The 19,013-nt window shown below is 47.3% G+C and overlaps 1 protein-coding gene across 1 annotated transcript; it reads left to right on the forward strand.

Moving 5' to 3' along the window:
• The first annotated feature begins 8,561 nt into the window (after positions 1 to 8,561).
• Positions 8,562 to 18,257, forward strand: LOC133062057 (NADH-cytochrome b5 reductase 2). Its single transcript, XM_061151003.1, has 10 exons — positions 8,562 to 8,924; positions 8,991 to 9,164; positions 10,645 to 10,788; positions 11,044 to 11,116; positions 14,094 to 14,200; positions 14,472 to 14,601; positions 15,137 to 15,220; positions 15,925 to 16,010; positions 17,114 to 17,213; positions 18,080 to 18,257. The coding sequence occupies exons 1-10, from the start codon at positions 8,562 to 8,564 to the stop codon at positions 18,250 to 18,252; spliced, it is 1,434 nt and encodes a 477-aa protein (XP_061006986.1). The 3' UTR covers positions 18,253 to 18,257.
• Positions 18,258 to 19,013: the final 756 nt, after the last annotated feature.

Here is a 19,013-nt window from a genome sequence, read left to right on the forward strand (position 1 = left end):
GTTTCCCAGGTGGTGCAGTGGTAAAAGAATCTACCTTCCAATGCAGGAGATACAAGAGATGCAGGTTCTATCCCTGGGTCAGCTTACTGGAGCTGGGAGCAGGGAGGGCGGGATGGGGAGTTATTGTTTAAAAATTATATAGTTTCAGTTTTGCAAGATGAAAAAAAGTTATGGAGAAGGATGGTGATGTTGGTTGCACAATAATAATGTATTTAATACCACTGAACTATACACTTGAAATGGTTAGGATGGTAAGTTTTATGTTACGTGTATTTTACTACATTTTTTTAATTGGAAAAAAAAGAACGGAAGACACCATGATGTTCTCAGAATTGACCCCTTAAAATGATTAAGTTTTTGTCATCTCCTCAGACTTTTTATACCTGGATCATTCTCCCTCAATATAAATTCTTTCTCAGGAATCTCTTTAGCCCTAAGCAAATAGACGTCTGCTAATTCCATCCCATCGCTGTTCAAACATCCCTGGAAGAGTCTGAAACCACTTGGACTCAACCACTTGAAACCCATTCCTACATAAGAAAATTAACTATGTCCTATAGGTACTCCATACACCATAATTACTGGGGTTAATTTTTGTGTTACACATAAGATTCTGGGCACAAGATCAAAAAATAAGAAGAAAGAAGCAAGAAAAAAAGCTCTTAATGCCTGTTGAAGCTTGATTTAAGAGCCAATGAAAGAAATGTTGCTGTTTCAGGGAGGGTGTCTGGCTTCTCAAACAAAATCCCGGAGGTGCCCAACAAGTCCAGGTCCTCAGCCCTGTCAGACCAGAAACTCAACTGTGTCAAGATTTTCTCAGTGAGGAGGCTCCTGGACACAAGTCCCAGGATCAATGGAAGGATATATAAACACAAAGGTGGGTGTTTTAATGCAGGGCTGGGGCAGTTCACTCCTAGTGAATGGAATATATAATATGGGACATGTACATCCACTCTTCCTAACTTCTGCTGCCAAACTTTTTTGAAGGACAACAGGGACCAGGCGTCACCCTCAGGGGCAGCCCCGTCACCCTCCCAGTAAGCAGAACGCTTTGATGCCAAGCAGGGTAGCAAACCCCAGAGCTGAGCCCTGCTCTCTGACTTCCCTTCTCTCAGGCCCCATGAATACTGTCTCATGTTAACAGCCTGTCTTCAGGACAGAGTGTAATACAATGACTCAGAGCATAGATTTCTTAACCATAGACACATCGTGGTGCTACGCACAATATACTGCACCCTAAACAATGTGATCAGGTTCGGGTATTCCCTAATATCCACAATCTGTTTATAAACAGTGTCCTGGATTGTAGTGAAACTAGCCCAGTGCCTGCAGAGAGTAGACATCAATGATGGTTAATAAAGTGCGACCTGTTACAGAAAGCTAGCCTTGCTCATTGTGCATCAATTCAGGTCCTCCTTGGGAGTTCTAGGGCCACAAGAGTTTGCCCCTGTAGACAAACAACACACATAGTAGGCATTCTAGTTTTCTTAGAATAATATTTGCTTTGAACAATATACATTAACAAAAGTGGAATAGGGAAGATTTGAACTACTGTTACACAACTGTATTGTTCTCAGGTGTTTGCATCCGGAAAACCCATTCCAACAAGACTGTGATTCCAAATTGTTTTGAATGAAATCAAATTGACTTGAAACAAGATTATGAACATGACAATGTAGTTGAAATAATAAGTTTGCTCAAAAATAAATATTTTGAACCACTGCTGTTTATAATAATTTTGATACACTCTGAAGTATTTTATATATCTTTTCACATCTTGAAAAAGTTTTGGTCTTTTTTTCATAACTTAAGGGGTGGGGGAGGCTGACTTGCTTTTATGCCACTAATTCCTGCCCAGCTCATAATATAAATATCCAGAATAAGAACTCTAAAATGATGTATTGCAAGGATCTAGTAGGGCTTTTATTTTTTATGAGATATGGGTGCTCTTTAGGCTCTTCTTAGATTTCTCTCTTCATTTAATCAACAAACATTTGTAAGTGGCTCTATCTGCATCAGGTATCTAGTTATAAGGGATACTTCAGTGAGCAAAATGGACAAAAATCTAGTGGAGATGGGGAGGCAGATAATAAAGAAGTAAAAAAATATATATAGCAGTTGGTAATAAATTATAGAGTGAAATAAATCAGGGATAAGTGATAGTGAATGCCAAATAGAAGGATGTTTGCAATTAAAAAAAATCTATGGTCCAGGTAAAACTGATAAGGAGACATCTGAGAAAAGACCTGAAGGTGGTAAGGGTGACGGCTAGGCCGATATCTGGAGACTAAAGCATTCTAGCCACAGAGAATGGCAAGTGCTAAAGACCTGAGTGGGAGCATGTCTGAGACATACAGAAACCCACCAGAAGGTCAGTATGCCAGGAGAGGCATGAAAACAGGGAGATCAGAGAAGCTGGGTGGAAAGACAGCTTGTGTGGGACCTTCTGGGCTAGTGTAAAGACATTGGGTTTTCCTCCAGGTGAAAAGAGACTCTAAGTGAAAAGACAGTGGGTTTTCCTCCAAGTGAAAAGACATCAAGTGGAGAAGCAGGACCTCAACCCATTAAAACAAGTTCACTCTTGCTCCTATGTTGAAACTAGACTGCTGGGAGAAGGCATGGGACAAAGCAAGGAGATCAGTTGGGAGACTATTGCAATGACCAGGGTAAAAAACTGACATCTGAGTGGAAGCAGTGGACGTGGGTGAGAAGTAGATAGACATTGAACTAAGAGCCGACATGACTTCCAGGGAGACTGAATTAAGATATGAAAAGAGATGTAAAAAATGACCCCAGTGGTTTTGGCCTGAGCAACTGGAAGTACAATGCTGCCATTTCCTGAAATGAGATGTTTTGAACAATGTACACTAACCAACATGGCAAAGAAAGAATCTGAACTATTTACATATGACTATATTGATCTCAGGTATTCTCCTCCTGAGATGACTTCCTTAGATGGCTATAAGGCACAGGATTCTGGGGGAGGATTGTGACTTTGTATCTGATCACATTAAGTCTGAATTGCCTATTGCCATTCAAGAGGAGATATCAAGTGGACAGTTGAATATATGAACATGGAGTTCAGGGGAAAAGATCCAACCTACATATGTAGAATAAGCATATTGTTGATATTTAAACTGTCACAGGACAAGATTGCCAAGGAAGCTGAGATTTGAGTTCTGGAGCACTTCGATGTTTACAGGGGGTAGAAACGAGAAGGAATTGATGGAGAACTGATCATTAGGTTTTACACCACTGGCATATTGAAATCTCAACAATGGTGGAGAAAGTGAAAGCTTTTTTGGAGCAGACTCAAGAGAGAATTGGATAGACAGATTTTAAGATGACATGTACAGGTAACTCCTTGAAGAAATTTTATTGTAAAAAAGGAAAAAAGAAGAAATTTTATTGTAACTGGAAACTCAGAAATGGAATAGCATCTCAATGTAGGTATGGAAGTCAAGAGAAGGTTTTATGACTTTTTAAAATATTTATTTATTTATTTTTGGCTATATTGGGTCTTTTTTGATGGCTATGGGTTTTCTCTAGTTTCAGAGAGTGGGAGCTACTCTTTGCTGGGGTGCACAGGGTTCTCATTGCATGGCTTCTTTTGTTGCTGAGCATGGGCTCTAGGCATGGGCTTCAGCAATTGCAGCATGCAAACACAGTATTTGTAGCTTGAGGGCTCTAGAGGTGTATCCCCTGCATTGGCAGGTGGATTCTCAACCAATAGACCACCAATTTTTTTAATATGAGAAAAATTACAGAACACATATACTCTGCCAGGAATTGTCAAGCAGAGAGAAGGAACCAACATTTAAAGGAAAAGATGGAAGAATTGCTGGGGCAATGTTCCTTAGAAGATCAGAGGGGAAGAGAACTTAGCTGGGAACATGGCAGGTGAAACACAGTAACAGGAGAGAAGGCAGAGAAAAAAGATGCCTTTCTACGTTTCTATACCATCTGAGTTCTCTTCCACAATGGAAGAAACTTACACTTGCTCTTAATCACACTACAGGCTCTGAAAGACTGAAATCTCAGTACAAATGACCCAGTTACAGTCCTTTCTCCAAAAGCATCATTTGACATTTCTGGGCTTAAGTTTGGCAGCTGATAAATGGAAGGTTTCTTGAAATTTGAAGTCAGGAATTGAGTTTAAATTTGTATGGCTCATGAACAAAATGCTTTTTATGCATTGACTGTATCATAGGTTGCTGTGGTATAGGGGAAAGACCTACAATCAGGAACATGGCCTTGTGTCTTAGCTTTGTGACTTTGCACAAGACATGGAATCTCTTGGAGGTTCTTTTTTCCAAACTAAAGTGGTCGTAAAAGGATCACAATAATTTCAGAGGGATATCTTCCACTCTGGGAAATGCTTTGTAAACCCATGAGAAAGCATGTTTTATCATGATTCTCAGAGTGGAAGCTTTAGCCTGGTTCCTTCCATCTTCCCTTGTTATTGCTTTCAAAAAAAGAAAAAAAAAAAAAAAAAACAGAAATTGCTGATTGTATTCAACTAGGAGACAGGAATGCCTTCTTTCATATCTATCTTTGGGACATTTCCCCCTTCTCCCTTGCTGGAGACCAGCCTTTCTCCTAATATAGGTCTGAGGCTCCCAGCCCAGGCAGGCAGCCACGCCTGTCTGTGCAGGTGGAACTCCACCCCTGGAAGCTGCATTTGCTGTCCTAGTTACTCCCGATTGTCTCCACAGCCCAAGCTGTGAAGTCACAATCACACACTACCTTCTGGAGGCTCTGCCCCAGGCCCGCCACAACAGATGCTGTTTGGGAAGAGTTGAAGCAACTGCTATAAACATTGGGGGGGAAATTGACTAGCATCACTGGTGAAGGCCTGCCCACAGAGCTCCTCAGGGAGGATTCCTCTGGGTGTGGGAGGGACAATGGGAGCAGGACACCTCAAGCTAGTCTCCTTTTATGAAATGTTTTTATTTTCTCTCTATATATATATATTTTACTGAAGTATAGTTGATATACAATGTTGTGCTAATCTCTGTTGTACAGCAAAGTGATTCAGTTTTACATATATGCATACATTCTTTTTTTATATTATTTTCCATTATGGTTTATCATAGGATATTGAATATAGTTTTCTGTGCTATATAGTAAGACTTTGTTGTTTATCCATCTTACATATAAAAGCTTACATCTGCTAACCCCAACCTCCCACTCCATCCTACCCTCCAACCCCCTCCCCCTTGGCAACCACATATCTTTTCTCTAAGTCCATGATTGTTTCTATTTCATGACACTGTCTCAAGCTATGCTTTTGATTCCTCCCAAAGATACTGTTTTTGGCAAATTCTGGTCACTCCCAGGGTCTCAAGCCTTTTGCCTTTATAAAGCCTTATCCCATCAGGTCTGTGTCAGCCCCAAATTGCCAGGAGCTTGCCAAATTTTTCATGACACATTTCTGTTCTACAAGTCCACGTTGAAGCATTCCAGAAAGCAGAGCATTACCATTGCTTCATGTCCATGTGCAGTGCCCAGTGTGGAACTCTGACCAGGTAGCATAAATACTGTTGCTGTTTGGCTGTTCAGCCGTGTCCAGCTCTTTGGCGACTCCATGGACTGTAGCCCACCAGACTCCTCTGTCCATGGGATTTCCCAGGCAAGAATGCTGGAGTGGGTTGCCATTTCCTTTGCCAGGTGATCTTCCCCACCCAGTGATCGAACCCGGGCCTCCTATTTGGCAGGTGGATTCTCTACCACAGTTCCACCAGCTGTAAGCCAGTATTAGGCAGGATTGGGATGCGGTACATTTGGGTGACTCTTACTGAGCCTACCACAATTTAAGCTTAAAATGGCCAGAGTTGCTCATTTGTTCAAAGGATAAAATAGAAATAAATAATTTTTAAAGTTAAAAGCTAATGAAAAGCCCACAACAAGCTGGTGATTTAAGAAGCACATACTCCAAACATCAACTGAGAGCACCAGTTTACCCCAGGGGATTCTCAGCAGTGAGAGAGCCTCAGTACCGTTATATAGGCTCAAATAGTGACAACAGATGTTCATTCTTTCTTTTTTTTCCCCAGCAAACACTTGCTGAGGGGCTTCTCTTTGCTGGGATCTCTTACTAAGCTGGGGATGTGGGGAGTGAGACATGTGCTCATGGTCTATTTCAGGAAATGAGTAGAAGATGAACCAAAATCTGGCCACACACGAGCATCTGAGGGACACCTATAAAGTGTGTAGAAGAGCTGAGGAGATAGGGAAATCATTACCCTCTTAAAATTACTGGGAGCCCAGATAAATGCCTGCCTTTGTGGCTCAGACAGTAAAGAATTTGCCTGCAATACAGGAGACCCAGGTTCAATCCCTGGGTCTGGAAGATCCCCTAGAGAAGGGAATAGCTACCAACTGGAGTATTCTTGCCTGGAGAGGAGCTTGGAGGGCTATAGTACATAGGGTTGCAAAGAGTCAGACACGACTGAGTGACTAACACTTTCACTTTCATCCTGCCCCAAGATTCAGGAAAGCAAGATGTGCCATCTGCACCTCTAGTCACACAGAGGGATCATGCTATGCAGGGAACATGAGAAGAGAGAATAGAGGGTAAAGGCAAAATACTAAGAAAGCCATAGAACAAAGTGAGGCATCTTTAGATTCCAAAGTCAATAAAGACTTTTAATTGAATCAAAGGGAAAAAATGAAGTCCATTCATTCATTCATGCAATAAATCCTAGGCACTGTTCTAGGCCTAGGAGTTAAAGCAGACAAAGTAAATCCTATCCTCATGGAGCTTATATCCTGGCAGGAAGAGAAAGACAGTAGGCTAGTAGGTAAGATATGTAGTTTATCATCTGGTGATACATCTTACACAGACAAATTAAGCAAGCAAGGCATACAGAGTACTTTTGGAAAGGATTGGTTCTTTCTTCAGTATTTCTGGAGCATCTACCATGAATTCTATTTATAAGTATCTACTCTGTGTCAGACGGTGTGCTAAATGCTACGGGGCAGAGATGAATGCATTCACTCCTTTGTTAAATATTTATTAAATGTTATCTACGTGACAGTCACTGTGCTAAGCCCTGGGGACACAAAATCTCTGCCATAGTGGGATTTCCAGACTAATGTGAGAGTCAGATATTTAGCAATTAAATACTCAGAAATAGCAGCTACAAACCAAAGTAACAGCTATGAATAGAATGTAATATGTACATCTCCTTAAACTGGGGCATTAGAATAGGCATCTCTAAGGAAGTAATATTTGAACTGAGACCCAAATAAGAGTAAAAGATATAAACAGTTGTTATAAACTATTGAAATTAGAGAACTATGGCATTGTCACAGGAGATGGGCAACTAGATCAATGTAAGAGGACAGGGAGGCTGGAACCGGACTCATAAATATGTAACAACTGATATATGATGGTGGTGGCATTGCAGGTTAGTGATCTGGTGTGAGCGATACAATAAATGTTACCAAGACAATGCATAATCCATACAGAAAATATTAAACTGGATCCCTACTTCACATCATACACAGACATCAATTCTGAGTGACGGAAAAACTTAAAAGGAAAAAACTTTAAGTCTTGCCAGAGAAAATATAGACTATCTTGACCTTGGGTAGGAATAGATAAGTCACAAAAAGCACTAACCATAAAGGGAAAAGACTGAAGATTGATACATTTGACCACATTATGATTACAAACTTCTATCCAAAGATGGAGGGAGAAAGAAAAAAAACACTATGGAAGAAAAGAAGGAAGAGTAGTTGCCGACCAGGAGGAAACATTTGTACCTGATATAATTGGCAAAGGAGCAATCTCTAAAATATATATGACCCCTAAAAATCAGTGAGAAAAAGACAACTCAATACAAAGATGGGCAAAAGTCATAAGCAGGCATTTTTTTTTTCAAAGAAAGAAACTCCATGAGGAAAAAAAAAAAACTTAAGATGTTCAACCTCCTTAGTAATTAGGTAACGAAATTAGCTCATAAGCCATCATTTTACGATTAATAGATTGCCAGAAGTAACAATGATACGCTGGCATGTGCAAGTGTTGGGGTGGGGGGCTTCCATTATGCACGTGCCTGTGGTGGTGTGTGGGGCTGGGAGTGGAGTCCATTTCTTGGCTTCTCTGTCTTACTCAGGCCCAGGAGGCAGGGATTTACCCTTGCCACAGGCGATGGGAGAATTGATGGGGGAAGGGATCACCAAGGTTCTGAAATTTGCTGTGAAGTCCCCCCAAAGCTATCTATGCCTGCCATTCTGCACCCTCTTTGGGCTTGTGTTGGGTACCTATCATCTTTCCCAACAGAGAATGAATGAATGCTTTGTCCTCTTTAACTCAGTCACCGCCCCTCTGCCCACCCACCCCGGCGCCCCGCAAACATCTGGTCAAGGACTAGGCTCAGAGTAGGAGCTCACTATGAATGTCTGCTCTATATATTTCTGTGCTCTCTGAATTGGAGTGGATTACCATTTCTTTGACCAGCAGAACCTTCCTCCAGCCTTGCCACAGGTGTAAACAAGCAAGCAGAGGAAGTTCTCCACCAGAGCTGCTCAGAGTGCCGGGCGAGAGGACCAGGATGCAGAGGCAGCCACGTAATAAACAAGGGATGTTAAACTCTCGGAGCGAGGCAGCCCCCAGCTCCCAGCGCGGGCCTCAGCTCCGCCCTGGAAGCCCCTGGATTGGGGTCCTGGGGACAGGGCTGGAGCAGAGCCGGAATCCCACGAGAAAGAAGCTTCGGAACCCTGGCCCTCAGGGTGGGGGCAACGGAGGGGCCCACCGCCCGTCCTGGGTGCCCGTTTCCCGGCCTAGCTCCGGTCGCCGGGGTGCTCCCCGCCTCCCAGACAGCGCCCCTTCGACATGTTCGGCTGCTGGTTCCGGGTGGGTTCCCAGCACTGGGGGCCTGGCGGGAAGCGGCCAGAGAAGACAGGGCGGGAGCCGGGCAGAGTCCGCCGGATCCCGCAGATCTTGACCGGCCCGGGGCGGTGTCACCCCGCCGGCCTGGGAGGGGCTGGCACTGGGCGGGGCGGAGCCTGAGAAGGCCCAGCGTGGGGCGGGGATCTCCCGGCGTGAGAGGACGGCCGGGAGGACCTTTCCCAAACCCACCCGGGCCGGCGGGCGTCTCGCTGGAGGGGTGGCCGGGTGGGGGGCGGATGCGGGAGCCCCGCAGAATCCCTGGCAGGTGAGTGCCAAGGCCTCACTGGCCTGCCTCGAGGGGTGTGGGTGTATCCCGGGTGCTAAGGTAATGCAGTATCCCAAATCGGCGGGGGCCCTCGCTTGGTGGCAGGGAGAGTGCCTTTCCCACTCGGGTTTGAGTAGGTGAGTATAAGGCACAAGCTTGAATCAGTGGGCAAAGAATGGAGAAGAGGGAACTGAGTTCACAGACCAACTCCTTGCCCAGCGGGCAGTATGTATTTAAAGAGTAGCAACGATAAAATGCATTAGTCTATGGGGAAGGGGAGGGGCTTTTTATGAGGGAGTGGGGTGCTACCCCCTTTTTACCCATTTTTGGTCCTTAATGTCTGGTCCTGGCTACCAGTGCTGTGCTGTGCTTAGTCGCTCAGTCATGTCCAACTCTTTGCGACCCCATGGACTATAGTCCACTAGGCTCCTCTGTCCACGGGGATTCTCCAGGCAAGAACACTGGAGAGGGTTGCCATGCCCTCCTCCAGGGGAACTTCCCAACCCAGGGACCAAACCCAGTCTCCCGCATTGCAGGCAGATTCTTTACTCTCTGAGCCACCAGGGAAGCCCAAGAATACTGGAGTGGGTAGCCTCTCCCTTCTCCAGGGGATCTTCCCGGCCCAGGAATCAAACAGTGGTCTCCTGCATTGCAGGTGGATTCTTTACAAGCTGAGCTACCAGGAAAGTCCAGCTACTAATCCGTGTGTCATTTAACATGCTCATATAGTAAAATGAGGACTCAGGGCCTGTTGGAGGTCAGATTCATTGCTGTCGTGGTCTCAACTGGTTCCATCTGTTTTTTTCTTTTTTCCTTTTGTGTGTGCATATAACTTCCTTTACCTCTGAACCCTTCAACTTAAAGATTTATGTCCACTCCTGCTAAGGGTGGGTGGGGTGGGAGTTGGCAGGTTGTGAGCAAGGACACTCTTGCTAAAGGTAGGAGTTGGTGGATTCTGAGCAAAGACCTGGAGCAGCTCTGGCACTGGAGGTACTCACCCCACCCCTACCTCTGCCTTGGCCGGACCTGGAAGGAGGGAGGAGGGGAGGGGAGTCCTATACCTCTTAGATGTCAACGGCTAATCCCCCCTCTTTAGCTCTGTCCCTGAGGATTGAGGCCTTCATTCCAAATCATGTATTAGAAGCACCCCCTCCACCTCAAGGGAGAGACTTCCAGGGCTTGCACCCTTGAGTGTAGCCAAATAGAGACAGATGGGCTTGAAAGGTCTGGTGACATTAGCACTCCTGGGCCATCTGGCTGGGAGCTTAAAACCTCCCAGCTAGTCTGAGCAGCAGCTGGCCCCTCCCCACACCCCAGGTCCACCTGCCTTCCATTGTGGTACCTTCACTTTTGCCTAGTCTCTTTCAGGCTCAGTCCAGCTTCACACATGCCTTTGGTGTAGAGAGGGTTCCATGGTGCCTGAGGGCTGTCCTGCCCAGGGCAGGCAGGACCTGAGGGGCCGGCTCACATTGTCCGGTAGGACCCGTCCCTGCTCTTTGCTGTCACTGTTATTGGGATCACTGTGCTCCTGCTTGCCCTGAAGAGCAAGAACGTGGTGAAGAGTCGTCACATCACCTTACAGAACTCTGATACCAAGTACCCGCTGCCTTTGATTGAGAAAGAGGTGATGGGCAGACCTCCCCCCTCTGCTGTCAGGGGCGGGGGGGGGGGGGGGGCGGTGATGTGACAGGAAGACGAGGTGGGGGGGCATGTGGTGGCTGGGGAGGCCAGGGCAGTGGGGTGGGCATTCGTGGCCTCTGGTTTGCTCCCCAGAGCATACACATGTCTGTGTATGTGTGTGGAGAGCTCCTTTCCCAGACATCTGAGCTGCCCAGCTAGACTTCCAGAAAGCTGACAGAGCCTGTCTCTACTTTATCAGCAAATCAGCCACAACACTCGGAGGTTTCGCTTTGGACTGCCCTCCCTGGACCATGCTTTAGGGCTTCCTGTAGGTGAGTGGGGTCTTGTCATCACCAGGACCTGGGTGTTGCGGGCACTCTGCTCCTGTCAGAAACTCGGCTGAGGTGCAGAGGTTACCCTGCTACCTTTATTGAGCCACATAAGCTCAGAGAGGTGGGGAGATGGGCTGGGGGACAGTCCATTCCCTTTCTCATTGTTCCATTTGGGCTGACGCAAAACTGATACTGTAATGAAAAGAAGTGACTCTATAGTCAGAATGTCTAAGATCCCATTGTCAGCTCCTTGCTGGGCAACTGTAGGCAAGTCCCTCACCTCTCTGAGCCTCTGTCTATAAAATGGGGTTTCCCAGGCCTGTCTGCTACTGGTGGTATTGTGAGAAGTGACGGATGGATGTGAAATTCAAACTGTGAAGTACTGTGCACTTGGGAGGGATGGGAGGAATTGATGTTCCCCTACTGTAGGGAGAAAGGCCCTGAATGTTTGGAGAGGCAGAAGGAAATTGGTGTCCCCCCGTCACCCCAGTACATGGATTCTCGGCAGGGGCTTCAAATCCATGCACAGAAAGAGGCACCCATTGTGGGTAGGAGCCTGCACAGTCCTAGAGTTCTGCGTTAATACCGTTTCTAATCTGTACCACCAGGCTTCCCAGGTGGCACAGCAGTAAAGAAGCCACCTGCCAATGCAGGAGATGCAGGTTTGATCCCTGGGTCAGGAAGATCCCTTGGAGTAGGAAATGGCAACCCACTCCAGCATTCTTGCCTGGAAAATTCCATGGACAGAGGAGCTTGGTGGGCTACAGTCCATAGGGTCACACGGAATCGGACATGACCGAGCAAACAATCTGTACCACCACCAGACGGCTGAGTCAGCCTTAGTCTCTGCTAGGCCCAGAGCCTGAAACTTTGTACAGACTGCTAGTGCTGTTTGCCTCCTGGTGGAGATCCTCATCCAGAGCCTGCTTGTCCTGTGTGCAGGGGACAGAACCTTGACGTCACCTCTTCAAGTGAGGAAATGACCCTCCAGGCAGCCCGCCTGGCCCCTGGGCCTCCTTGCTGCTTCCTTTCTTCTCCAGCCCTGAGAGCTGAGTGTCAGCTTGCTTTCCAGCCCTCTGCCTGGCCTTTGAGGCCAGTCCTATTGGCAAGAATGAAAACCTTTGAGAAGTAGAATTTCCTAGAAACTGTCATGACCCACTCTCCTCAGTCCTGGTGTGGGTAGTGCACAGTTAGTGGAAAAAGTAGTTTAGCGGCTTCTGGGAGAGTCGGCTGTGAAGACTCAGGGGGTATTCATGCTTCCCAGCTCTGCTGAAATGAAGCTGGTTAGAGATGGGGGCTCGGGACCAGCTGTGCAGACCCATTTTCTTTGAGGTTGCTGCCACGCCAGGCCCAGGTTGTCTGCATCTGAAAGAGCCTTTCTGAGGTTTCCAGCATCAAATTAGTTCTCAGCAGGAAGCTGCTGCAGGTGTTTATTCCTGGGTATCCCTGGTGTCCAACCAGGCCACAGCCAGAGACACTGAGCCTGTACTTTTTAAACGTTATCGAAGTAAAATTGATTTACAATGTTCTGTTAATTTCAAAGTGACACGGTTTTATATATAGAGATATAGATATCTTCTTCTTCATATTCTTTCCCATGATGATTTATCACAGGATATTAAATATAGTTTGCTGTGCTATAGAGTAAGACCTTTTTGTTTGTCCATCCTAAGCCTGTTCTTTCTTAACCCACAGTCAGGCCTCAGGGCCCCTCCATCCTTTCCCTCCTTCCCCCTGGATTTCTGCTTCTGTCTGCATATGCTGTCCATCTGTCCTGTGCGCACACAGCTTCTCCTCCCTCAGATACTCTGGCTCAGAACTTCCTCTTGCCTTTGCCTCTTGCATCTCTTGATTGCAGCTTTTGCCCTCACCACTAATTGCCTTAGTCACTTAAGTCTCCCAGGTTGGATCCAACAGAAACCTGAGTGGCCCAGCTCATCATGTGATGCGGGGTCCATAGGATTCTGGCCACTGTGGTCTGCTCATGTCTACCCTGGAGAGGCAAGCTTCACTCTGCCCTTCAGCAGAGCCATGGGCCAGGGAGATGCAGTGCTTCTGCTGGAACTCATGGTCTATGGATATCTAAATCCTGAGGTTCCACATACCTGTGAGCCCAGGCCTGCTCCATCCCAGGCAGCAGGATACAGAAGAGGGGGCTGTGATCCATTCATAGACCCCAGTGATACATCCAGTTTAGGAAGAAGTGACTTTATGAAGGCAGCATGTTTTGCTTTAAAAAGGAAACACTTTTCTATAATTTTTAATACTCAGCCTCCAACTTTAGTTAGCTCTTCCTGCTCCACAGAGTACCTGGGCACAGTAAGCCCACAACAACAGTAGGTTTCTGGTAACTGAAACTCACAACTACACTATGACGGAGTCAGGGCAGGTGTATGGGGTGAAGTGACTTGTTCAGGGTTGCATGTGTGGTGATGAGGGCAGGCCTAGGATCCAGGCATCCTGGACTTGGACTCCTTCCCTTCTTGGTCCTCCTCCCATGCACCCCGCCACACTATGCACCCCCCACCGCCCCACCCCTCGAAGCTCAATCCTGTAGAGCAGGAGTCCCCAGGCATGATCAGGCACTGGTCCATGGCTGGTTAGGACCCAGACTGCACAGCAGGAGGTGAGTGGTAGGTCAGTGAGTGGAGCTGCTCCCCCTCACTCACATTATTGCCTGAGCTCCGCCTCCTGTCAGATCAGCAGCGGCATTAGATTCCCATAGGAGCCCCAGTCCTAACCCTAAAGTCAAGGTGGAATAGCCTGAGATTGCCACTAAATGGAAATAAAGTGCACAATAAATGTAACGTGCTTGAATCATCCGCACACCACTCTGCTGCCCCGGTCTGTGGAAAATTTGTCTTCCACAAAACCGGTCCCTGGTGCCAAAAACGTTGGGGACTCCTGCTTTAGAGAAATCCTTGGTCCTGCTTAGGCTGGCCCTGCTCAGTCTTAACATTTGGTGTCTTTTCTGTAGGTAACTATGTTCATCTCTTGGCCAAAATTGATGGTGTTGTGGTGGTCAGGGCTTACACGCCTGTGTCCAGTGATGATGACCTAGGCTTTGTGGACTTAATCATCAAGGTAAAGGATGCCTGCCGCGTCCAGCTGCCTGTCACAAGCCTGTTCAGGGTAGTGGGTGGAGAAGGGGTGCATGCCCTGGACAGGGCTTCCTGGCAGTGTCATTTAACAGTGAGGCTGTTGTCCTAGTGAAGTCTTCAGGGGTTGCTGAGAGCAACCATGAGCACAGTGGATTTGTTCCTCACAGTTTCTGGTAGCAAATATATTCCTAAGTTGTATGTGGCTGCAGTCTCGGGTCTAAAGGTGTGAAAACTGTGCTGCTTTATTTTTTCAGATCTACTTCAAAAATGTACATCCTAATCACCCAGAAGGGGGGAAGATGACTCAGTACTTGGAGAACATGAAAATTGGGGACACCATCCTTTTTCAAGGGCCATCTGGGTGCCTGTTCTATCATGGGTCAGGTACTGGGAGCTTCACACTAGGCCTCCAGCTGGGAGGAATATCCCCACTCTTGGTACATCATTCTAGAAAACTCCTAAGATTTGAGTCACATGGACTTGTCCTTGAAGTCTTCATACATTCATTCACATACCCACTTTATGAGATTATAAGGTTCATGAAGGTAAGGGGGTGATTTGGTATTTCCTCATCACTGTATCTCCAGCACAATGCCTGATACACAAAAGGCACTTGGCTATTGCTGAAAAATGGATAACGGGTTGATGAATGGAAGGAATGCACACTCATCCATTTACTCACACACTCATCACTTACTCATTCACTAGCATGGGTGAGAGTGCTGTATGAGGCTCTATGTTAACTTCAGCGTATGCCTTCCTCCTTCCTCAGGAGAAAAGATACAGTTATTCCTTAAGAATGCCCCAGCTCTATTCCCACTTTGGGCCCTGGTAGACCAGGGCTGGCTGAGGGGACCCAAGATGATGTTTGTGCACGTCAAGAGTTGTAGACATCAGAAGTACCCTCTTGTGATTTCAGGGAAGTTTGTATTCAAACCATACAAAACAAGTGAGCCTGAAACTAAACTGGTGCATCACCTGGGAATGATTGCTGGGGGCACAGGTAAGAGGCTACTGGGGGCTTCATCCACAGGGTGAACCCTGAGACCTTTCTCACTTTGGAGTCATGGTCCTGGAAGAGGCTATGTAAGAGATTCTTCCCCTGGCTGTTTGAAATGGGGATGCAAAGTCAATGACAGTTTTTGACTCTGACCCTGGATGCCCTGCTCCCCTTAACCAACATGGTGGCTACACCAAGAGCCCCTGGAGCTTCTAAGGTGAGTTTGGGGGGGGGGGGGCAGGCTGAGCCGGCCCACACATGAGCTCCCAAAGGCTCCTGGATCCTGTTCAAGCCTGATGTTCCCCAGCCCTTGAAAAGGAATGCCTGAAAGATGATAGCAATCATGTAATGTGAACCACTATATGCCAGGCACCATAATGGGCATTTAAAAGAAAGACTCACATTTACTTGTCATTGATTCTGTTTTACAAACGGGGACACTAAAAAGCTCAGACAGTGAGGGAGCTGGACGTAAAATCCAGTCCAGTTTCAAAGCCGATGCTGCCATGTGAAAATGAGAAGGGTTTTTGATGGACTGTTGCTTTAGAAGAGAAAACCAAAATGAAGGGTAGTTCTGCACTTTGAGTTCTGGGCACAGAAGTGGGAAAAGTAATCGAGATCAAGGAAACCTGTGAAGCTGCTGCAGAGCAGGGACTGTGAGCCTCAGAGGGGAAGGAAAGCCAACCTGCCTGCTAACTGTGTTCCAGGGATCACGCCCATGCTGCAGCTCATCCGCTGCATCACCAGGAAGCCCAGTGACAAGACCGTGATGTCCCTCATCTTCGCCAACAAGGTCAGTTCTGCTGCGTCAGCCCTGAGCAGGAAAATAATGTCCCACTGTTTGCGGCCCCTCCGCACTCACCGAGCTCGTGCTGCTCTGTGCCTGCGGCTGTGGAAGGGCTTACAAGTAGGGCCGCTAGCAGCCAGAGAAACTGAATCTAGGCCTGTTTTTCCATTTTTTTTGTTTGTTTTTTTAATTCTGTCTCCCCAACCAACCATAAGCACTAACCTTTCCTTCTTTAATACATAGTTCTGTGCTTTTCCCCAATATAAAATCATAAATGCCTTTAGTGGAAATTTCAGGAAATACAGAAGCATATAAATAATTTACTTCATTTTTTTGTCTTTGTCCTCTACGTGCTGTATAGTCACAATTATAGTTTTTCATTTTCTTCCACTCAACATTACCTCACAGGCATTTTCTTCTCATTATTACTCTTTGTAAATATTTTTATCAGTCTATATCAAGTTGTACCATCATTTACTAAATCTCCTTCTCCAGACTATTCTCAGTTTTCACAGTTATAAATGATACAGTGATGAATAACTGTGCCTAGGCTTGATCACAGTTAGATTATTTTCTTATACAGAATCCTAGACTTGAAATTGTTAGGACAAGGATTGTGACGAGTTTTAAGGTCCAGGACTCATGTGCAGCAAACCTCTGAGCCTGCAACATATCTTTTGGCCTTGCTCACTTTCCCCAGTGGAGGTTGCAGCCTCTGTCTTCCTCTGCTGTAGTTCTCCAGTGCTGTAGATTACATATAGTGTCATATATCACTGTCTTAGCCCCTCGCATTCCCTGTAGGAAATCCTGGGTCATTCGAGTTTGCCTTGCCTGGCACTCAGGGTGGATGCAGGAGCTGGGCCGGATGCCCAGTGCTCAGACACAGCCTTCCGGGTGGAGGGCAGTCACCCACCACTTCCCTCCACCAGAGGGTGTTTGTTGTGCCGGAGCCTCAGCAGAACTTGTTGCCCCAGAGTCTGCAGGTAGCACTCAAGCTAGAACTGGATGACTGGCGCAGGAACGTGTGGACCCACGTGCTCAGTGTGGGGAACAAGGAGGGTGCCCTGGAGGAGCATGGCTCATGCTGCCTTTTTTTTTTTTTTTCCTAGGCAGAGGAGGATATCTTGATGAGAAGAGAGCTTGAGGAAGTTGCCAGAACTCATCCAACACGGTTCGGCCTGTGGTACACGCTGGACAGGCCTCCTGCTGGTATGGGCCCGTTTGTTCCCACCATGGGTCAGCTCCAGCCTTGGACCCAGCCAGGAACTGTCCCTGGGTTGGTTGGTTGCTTGTGAGCTAGGTGGCTGAGGCCATGGGCTATGTCCCTACTGGGAAATGCAGGAATTTGAGGGAGAGAGGATTTGGGCTGCCTTGTTTGTAAGGGCAGGAGAGGGTAGGTGTCCAGCGTCTCAGCGGCTCTCCACACACTGCTCTGTGACATCAGAGGGATCCCTGGGTCATGCTGAACACCCACTCCACACAGCATCCCACAGAGTCAGCACTCACTGCATCCAGTACGGCCACTTACCCTTTCACCTGGCACCGGTCACCTCACCGAGGACAGCAGTCCTCACAAGCTGAACCGCAGACAGCGGCTGCAGCCCCAGCCAGCACCCGGTCACCGCAGTGCACGCCGCACCCCAGAGCCCGCACGCTGCTGGCTGGCTGCCTCTCCCACACAGCAGTTATGCCTGCCTTGTCATAGAGCTCACTGGCCAGCAGAGGGCGCCACCCAGCTGGGCCGGCCCCCAAACACCACAGCGCCCTCTGCCGGGCACAGTTCCCGCTCTCTGCCTGGATTCACACACGGGTGCATTGGGTTCAGTGCTTACAGCCGGCAGACACCAGCCAGGGACTCCGAATCCCAGCAGTGAGCCTGGGATCTGGGGTAAATACTTAAGAGGGCTGCTTGGACCCACCCACATCCTCTACTCTCAAGTTTCTGCAGAAAACAGTAGCACAGATGTCTAAGCTTTGGCCCATAAAGCTCCCAGGCTTAAGGGAGGGAGGGTAGGAGGCCTGGGGTCAAGGATGCAAGCTGGCTGTTCCAACAGCTTTTTTATGCTTAACCTCAGACTGGAAGTACAGCTCAGGCTTCATTACCAAGGACATGATCAAGGAGCACCTCCCTCCCCCTGGGAAGTCCACGCTCATCCTGGTGTGTGGCCCACCACCCCTGATCCAGACAGCCGCGCACCCTAACCTGAAGAAACTGGGTTATACCAAGGACATGATTTTCACCTACTAAAGCCTCTCTTGCTCTTTCCAAATTTGCCTGGTCGTGTTCATGGTTCACAGTGAGCTCAGCTTCACCACGTTAAACTGGGAAGTATCCAAAGACCCTTGTCATGTACCCTTGGGTACGCTGGCACCCCTCTCTTTTGGTGTGGGCCTAAGAAAAAGGTTCTAGAGGCAGGAGGTAAAGGGGCTTCTGGGGCTTCCTTGCCTGGTGAGGTTTGAAGGGACTCCCTTTCAGTATCTTTTCCCATAGTTTAGTGAGATAAAATTCAGTGCAAGGCAGATAGCCCATGAGTGTGTGTCTGAGGGTGACCCGCTAGACAGGTAGAAGGCCTTGGCTTGCTCCACATTTGAACTGGCATCTTGTGTGCTTGGGAGGTCAGAACTGTCAAAGATGCTGGGGCAGAACTCCAGGAGAATCCAAGTGGGGTCACGTCAACTTCTGATAATTTCTCTTGACCCCCTTCTTTCTAGAGTGCGGTTTCTAAGGTCAGACCCATTGGAGTGCTCAGGCACTCTCCATGTGCACTCTTCCTTCTCTTGTAGGAGACTCTTGAAATGCGAATGGTGTTAAAAATACACATCAGGGCAGTAGTCAAGGTGGGCCCCAGGAATACTAGGTTCCTTGTACTTGGCACAACAAAGGGAGGTAAGAGGTGTGTCTTTGTTAGCATCCTCTAAATGCCGAGTCCTATTCTGGAGTGGTGGGTGGGTTAGGGGTGGTCATTACAAATCCCTGTATATTAACTTTGTATCCTGCAACTTTACTGA

This window comes from Dama dama, chromosome 1 (genome assembly GCF_033118175.1).
Source record: "Dama dama isolate Ldn47 chromosome 1, ASM3311817v1, whole genome shotgun sequence".
In the NCBI taxonomy this organism is placed as follows: Eukaryota; Metazoa; Chordata; class Mammalia; order Artiodactyla; family Cervidae; genus Dama; species Dama dama.

What these genes read in the sequence shown, in the direction of transcription:
- LOC133062057 (XM_061151003.1), top strand. Translation starts at nt 8,562, where the DNA reads ATGCAGAGGCAGCCACGTAATAAACAAGGGATGTTAAACTCTCGGAGC. An exon ending in GAAGACAGGGCGGGAGCCGG is followed by an intron (nt 8,925 to 8,990) that starts GCAGAGTCCGCC and finishes CCGGCCTGGGAG; the next exon opens with GGGCTGGCACTGGGCGGGGC. An exon ending in TGCCTTTGATTGAGAAAGAG is followed by an intron (nt 10,789 to 11,043) that starts GTGATGGGCAGA and finishes CTACTTTATCAG; the next exon opens with CAAATCAGCCACAACACTCG.